Source organism: Colossoma macropomum, unplaced genomic scaffold, assembly GCF_904425465.1.
Source record: "Colossoma macropomum unplaced genomic scaffold, Colossoma_macropomum, whole genome shotgun sequence".
NCBI lineage: Eukaryota > Metazoa > Chordata > Actinopteri > Characiformes > Serrasalmidae > Colossoma > Colossoma macropomum.
The window spans coordinates 3407475-3413693 of record NW_023494787.1 but is presented as its reverse complement, the minus strand read 5'-3'; the positions used below and the strand labels follow the sequence as shown (position 1 = coordinate 3413693).

The window sequence follows — 6219 nt, the reverse complement described above, 5'->3', positions numbered from 1 at the left end:
CACCAGCAAGGGTTCTTTTACTGTATACAAGCTCAATCCCAACAATAGCAGAACCCTTTTTGGTGCTATATAAATCCATTTTTTAATAAAGATTCCAAATGGTTTTATATAGAACCACATACAACACATTCTCCATCAATCTGAAGAACCATTTCACCATGCAGAGAACCCTTTAAGCATGAAATGTTTCTATTCACATCCTTAAAAAAAATGGCTCATCAAGGGTTCTTTAGTAAAGGCGATGGCTCTTATTAGAACCGTACGCTCTTTGAAAAACCTTTTGCAAGCTTAAATGGTTCTGTATATGGTTCAGGTTGATGGAGAATGTGTTGTATGTGGTTCTCTATAGCACCAAAAAGAGGTATGTTATTGTTATGATGTCAAGAAGAACCCCTTTTGGTGCTACATAGAACCCTTTTCATAAAGGTTCTATATATTACCACATACGTTCCACTATACGTTACCACTATATATTACCAAGACGTTCTCCATCTATCTGAAGAGCTATTTCACCATGCAGGGAACAATTTAAGCATGCAGATGCTTCTATGTAGAGCTAAATAGAACCATTGAGTGTACAGAGAACACACGTCTGTACATCTTAATGCACAATTACTGTTTATTTTACTGAATATAACATTAAACATAAAATGCAACCTGTATGAAAGTTATGAAAACTGTTCTGTATAGCACCAAAAAGAACCAGTGCCTTTACTAAAGAACCCAAACATAGGATTTTCTATTTGACTTCGTGTGTGTGTGTGTGTGTATGTGTATGTATGTATATATATATATATATATATATATATATATATATATATATATATATATATATATATATATATATACATTTTTTAAATAAAATCCTGATTTTAACTGTCTATTTATAATAATACATAATTTACTCTTGTACTGAATCTCTGCGAATGAAAACCTCTCGCGAGAGGCCCTTTTTATACTATACTGGAGAAGCGCGTCCCAATTTGCTGACTTTAAAACTTCGTACTCGAGCTCGCCCCCTCGCCGGCCATTACGCGATCCTCAGCCTACGTCACAGACGTGCAGACTTAGAGGGCGGAGCTTAGAGGTTCAGAGCCTGAATCGGGACGCAGCCGGAGGGAGAGCGAGCGAAAGAGAGAAAGAGGCGGTTACAGTGACTCAGAGAGAGAGAGCGAGAGAGCTCGGCGTTCGAGGGAGCAGTCGATAAGTTTTCAACCGAGGAGCAGTTAGCTTTAAAAGCAATTTTGTTTTATTTTTCCGACTTGGCTACGGTGTCAGTCGCTTCTACTCGCCAAGTGGAATGAAATGCTGTTACGTGGGTGACTCGAAAGGTAAGATTTCTCAGAGGACAAGGGGGAAAAAATTACCTCAGCTGTTCTCATAACTTCAGCCGTCGTCGGATGGGAAGCCAGCTAGGTTAAGTAGCATAGCATAAACAGCACAAAACAAAGCGCAGGAGACGCGTTAAAGATCAGCTCGGCGTGGCCGTAAATCGGCACAAAACGCTTATTAAAGTCCACTGGTTGTGTTTTAATTCCTGCTTTGTGGAAAATGTTAGTCTATGGCTGAGTAAGAAAGCAGCAGCCAAAACAAAACAGCTTTAAGGAGGCCTCTTAGCTGGCTAGGTGGTGTTGCTAACGCCCGTTAGCCGCATATCCCTCGCCGTTGTTGGCATATTTCATTTTCTCTTTCGTTTGTATAAAAATATGAGCTGAAAACATGGTCTGAATTGAATGTTTAAGGCCTGGCGGTGTCACATTGTTACGAGGCTGAAGTTAGCTTTCTGAGTCGCCAGCTTCTAGTTCGAATTTTCCCGTTCCACCTTAAATGGTGCAGCAGTTACATTCTAAAGCCGGAGGCGCCAGAATGTAACTGCTGCACCATTTAAGGTGGAACGGGAAAATTCGAACTAGAAGCCGACTTGAGCTTGTCGCTGTTGGTTAGCTGAGTTAACTTCAGACTTAATGTAGGTTATCATTAATGTCTTTTATAACGTGAACGTGTTAATTGTTCTCAAATCAGGTCCAACATTCCCAGGCTTGATTCATGAAGCTGGCAGCCTTTACTGTTTTAACACCCGTGGCTTGTTAATAAGGGGAATTCCACTGACTTTTCAAAATTCCTGTATAATTAATGGTTAAGATGTGAACAGAGTCATTCAGAGTGGTTTGGTGTGAAACGCTCTGTTCTAGAGAAACTTACAGAGTCAGAACTGTTCACAGTGGTGGTGATAGGAACCAGACGTCCACCTCTAAAAGCTCCCTCACAGAAAGTTCCTACATGAAATGGTTATGAATTCACTGCCTGATGTCAGACACTGTTTTATGATAGTTTTGAGAAGATTTTGAACTAAGATTTATTTTTAAATCTTTTAAAATGTGCAAAAAATGACTTATTATTTCAGATTTATTACCATTTTTGTATAATCAACATTCCATATAAACTCAGAAGGCTCGTGTAGGTTCACTGGTGGTTCTGGATAGTAAATAAAATGTCTGTATTTGTGTTGTAGTCATGGCGACCCCTGGTTCCTCTCACTACCACTGTACAGACATCTGAGTCAGTTAAACTGTTTTACATTAAACCACTTTAAATGACTCCGTTTACATCTCATCCACTGAATTACACAGAACCTCGGCTGAATCTGTGGAATTCCCCTTTACCTGTTAAAAGGGGCTTTCTTAAGGTTATATATTGATTTGTGAAGGAGTTCAGAGGCGTATAAAACTCTAGATAAACCCTTCATAACAGCCTGTTTGTGTTGCCCAGTGTCTCTGAGTCGTGCATTGGTCCCACCATGAGAGATTTCAGCATTAATCTTCGCTCCAGCTTCCTCCAGGGATTTCACTGTCGTAATATCGAGAGTATGATTACATTTTTTGAGACGGTTGTTGCACTTTTGTCCCTACTTCTGTTATTTGGGGCTGGATTTTTAAAATTTTGGCTAATTTGGGAAGGTCCCAGTGCTGGACGATACTGGTGAAAATCAGTTTTTTGAATGTCAGCAGTTTTGTAAACGCTTAAAGATGGTTTTTCAAGGGTTCTTTAGTAAAGGCAATGGTCCTGTTTGTGTGTAGAGCCATTTGCATACTTGAGTAGTTCTTTTCATGGTGAAATGGTTCTTGTGGTAGATGGAGAATGTGTTTTATATGGTTTTCTATAGAACCGTTTCGAAAATGGTTCTGTATAGCACCAAAAAAGGGTCCTACTGCTACAAGCTTGACATAGCAGAAACCTTTTTGGTGCTATACAGAACCATATACAACACATTCTCCATCAATCTGAAGAACCCTTTCGCCATGCAACAAACCATTAAGTATACAAATGGTTCTATATACATTAAGAACCAATCCCTTTACTAAAGAACCATCTTTTTAAGTGTGCAGTGTAACTTATCATGGTTATGCTATTAGCTTGTGTTATCATTGTGTCCTGCATAACAAGTCAAGCAGTACTAAGGCGTTATATTATGGATGTTATGCCTGTTATGTAAAACATATTGATATAAAAACCACTAAAGTCAAAACGCAGCATCACTGTAGACTGATACAGCTGATATATCGCCCAGTCCTGGGTCTGAAACTGAAACGGTGAGGTTGGGGAAATATCTGATGATTTGCTGTGTTTCTCCTCATGTATATTTCTCTGTTTCCCTGAAACAGATTTAAGATCTGACTCAGATTTGTATGTTTGGTAACAGCTGTAAACCTGCCAGTTCTTCTAAATGGGGAAGACTTTCTTTTTATTTTTTTGACTGTTGGACTTCAGTTCTGTTTTCTCAGCACTCTGGCACAGCAGTAAAAGAGCGGATCAGCATTTAAAGCCTGAATGGAAGCCGCTTATTCTCCATCGGCTTGTGGTCAGCGCCGTAGTGCGCGTGATTTGTCGATCTGTGTCCATTTCCTCTTCTGTCATGTTGTCTATAGGGGGAACGCAAAGAAGTCTCCGCTGCTGATTTTAACCCGTTAATGTCCAATCGATATTCAAAGGTGGAGCACAATTTTATCACTTCAGTTCTGTGGCTTTTTGGGTCGTTCTACTGAAACGTCCAGTTAACTGATATATTACTTTTGAAAAACAGGTTAGGGTTACAGTTTATTTATATTTTAAAATAAAACAAAGTTATTTTGACAATTACACCTTCTTGAGCCTCAATTTAGCAATATTGGTTTTTAAATCAATCATATTCCAAACACCACAGAAGAGCTCATCCCCACAGTCATGTGTGAAGGCTGAGGCCATATTTAGTGGTAAAAACATGTTTTTCTGCAATTCTAATTGCAATAATCTAAACATGACTGTGAAATATGTTAATTAAATGACATAAAGAAAACAAATGCCAAATAAATATTATAAAATATAATATATAATGAAAGTTGTTGTCCCCAGGAGTCGTGTCACTGGTGTTACCGCGTAGCAAAAAAAATTCTTATTTTGAAATAAAAGTCACACTGATGACATCACTCGACTTCCTTTTACCTGTTTTCTGAGGATCTATGAAGAAAAGCACATGGTGAGTCCACTGTGTCTTTCAGTTATCAGAGATTTTCTCATTTAGCTCATGATTTCATATGAAGCTTTTAGCTGAAGTCACTGGTGTGACCGACTTTATTCTGAGGTAACTGTGAAAAAATAGAACACAAATGGATTAAATTTTATATTTTAGTGGATATTCCCTGATTGACAACATGTGGTTTGATGCTCTGTAGCAGCTGTTTAGTAAAATGCATTTTTTATTAAAAATGTCTCTGGTGTTCCTTTATTATGTGTAACACCAATGAGGATCAGTAACACCAGTGACTCCTATGGACGGATAGAGAAGTGGACGTTTCTGTAGAATGACCCTTTTATGTCCTATTGAGTTTATCTGCAGATGGGTTAAAACTAAAAGGCATGTATTGGGCTCAGAAACCGGGACTATGCAGGGCTTCCATGTTCTGTCCCCCGGCAGTCGGACTCGTTTTGGCTCATCAGAAGCCCATAAATGAACTCATTTTCTTTTCCACAGCTGCCCGAGTGTTTATGGCGTGGAAAATTTGGTCTGAGAGTTGAGCGCTGTGGAGATGTAGCCGTCTGTGTTTATGATTTTTTCCCCCCCTCATGCTGGTTCTTGACCTTAATCAGAGTCTTAGGTTTGTTTTCTTCTCGCTGTAATGAGAAAACACTGAGAGCTTTATGGGAAGGCTGGGAAAGCTGTCCCGGTCAGGTGCCTTTGAGAAGCAAGTTTGTTTATGTTATGATGTATTGTAAGAAACAGGGCTCAGTATCAGAAATCCGTTGTTCTATGGTAAAGACTGAAAGAAACTTGTCGTTCACTGCTAGAGGTGGGCGATGCGGCAAAAATCTGATATTGTGATACTCCAAGACATGTTCACGATAGTCGATATGCCACAATATTAGATTTTTCGGACATCTGATTAGCTGGAACAGTCAAAAACTGTGAACACAGTGATTTTTATTCAATATTTGGCACTAAATCCAGTTAAATTGGGCTAATTTTGCTCTCTTTGTATAACTACTGGCATTACACGAAAAAGAAGTGTGTAAGCATATTTAGCACCTGTGTAGTCAGTCTTATCTGTACCACTGAATCAAGCACTCATCCATATTACTAAGGCTACGTTTACATTTCCAGGTTAAAGTGGCACAAATCCGATTTTTTGCCCAAATGTGACTCAGATCTGATGTTTTCAGAGCAGTGTGGACACGCAAATCTGATCTTTTCAAATCCGAAATATATATAAATATATAAAATCAATCATATCGCTGCTGTTGGAAGAAAACCTTGTATCTGTTTGAAAATACCTGTTGTCCATCAGAGTCCATCCACCCGTTTCAGAAAAGGCTTCAGTAGCTCGTCCACTTGGCCTCGTCCTCTCCCCGCAGTGGGGATCCCTGAAGGCTCTTAAGGGCCGTTATGCCACTTAGTTAAAGTGAAGTTTATTAGACGAGCCCTTGGAGTCTGAGTGAACACAAATGTTGACTTCAGCAACAGAAATCATTGCGATCGGACTCATGAATATAATGATGGCTAAAGCTGTTTATAAGCTAAAGCAGTAAACTACTTCTTAAAATGTTTAATAATTCAAACCTTAACATTTGAATTGCTGGACTTTAGTTTGCAGACAGCTCCATGGGTTACCCGTGACTGCTGGTAACTATCACTTTACTGTACTAGCTGTGCTAAACGCTAACAAAAAGAAAGGCCAAAGTTTACAG

The 6219-nt window shown here is 39.1% G+C and overlaps 1 protein-coding gene across 4 annotated transcripts in view; it reads left to right on the top strand.

The window, feature by feature from the left end:
* Positions 1-1123: 1123 nt before the first annotated feature.
* Positions 1124-6219, top strand: part of rnf19a (ring finger protein 19A, RBR E3 ubiquitin protein ligase) — a 69080-nt gene continuing 63984 nt past the window's right edge. For all 4 annotated transcript variants that reach the window (XM_036565884.1, XM_036565883.1, XM_036565882.1 and 1 more), the window contains exon 1: positions 1124-1331. In XM_036565884.1, coding sequence (XP_036421777.1) covers positions 1301-1331 — 31 coding nt within the window. In that variant the 5' untranslated portion in view covers positions 1124-1300. The remainder of the gene's footprint in view (positions 1332-6219) is intronic.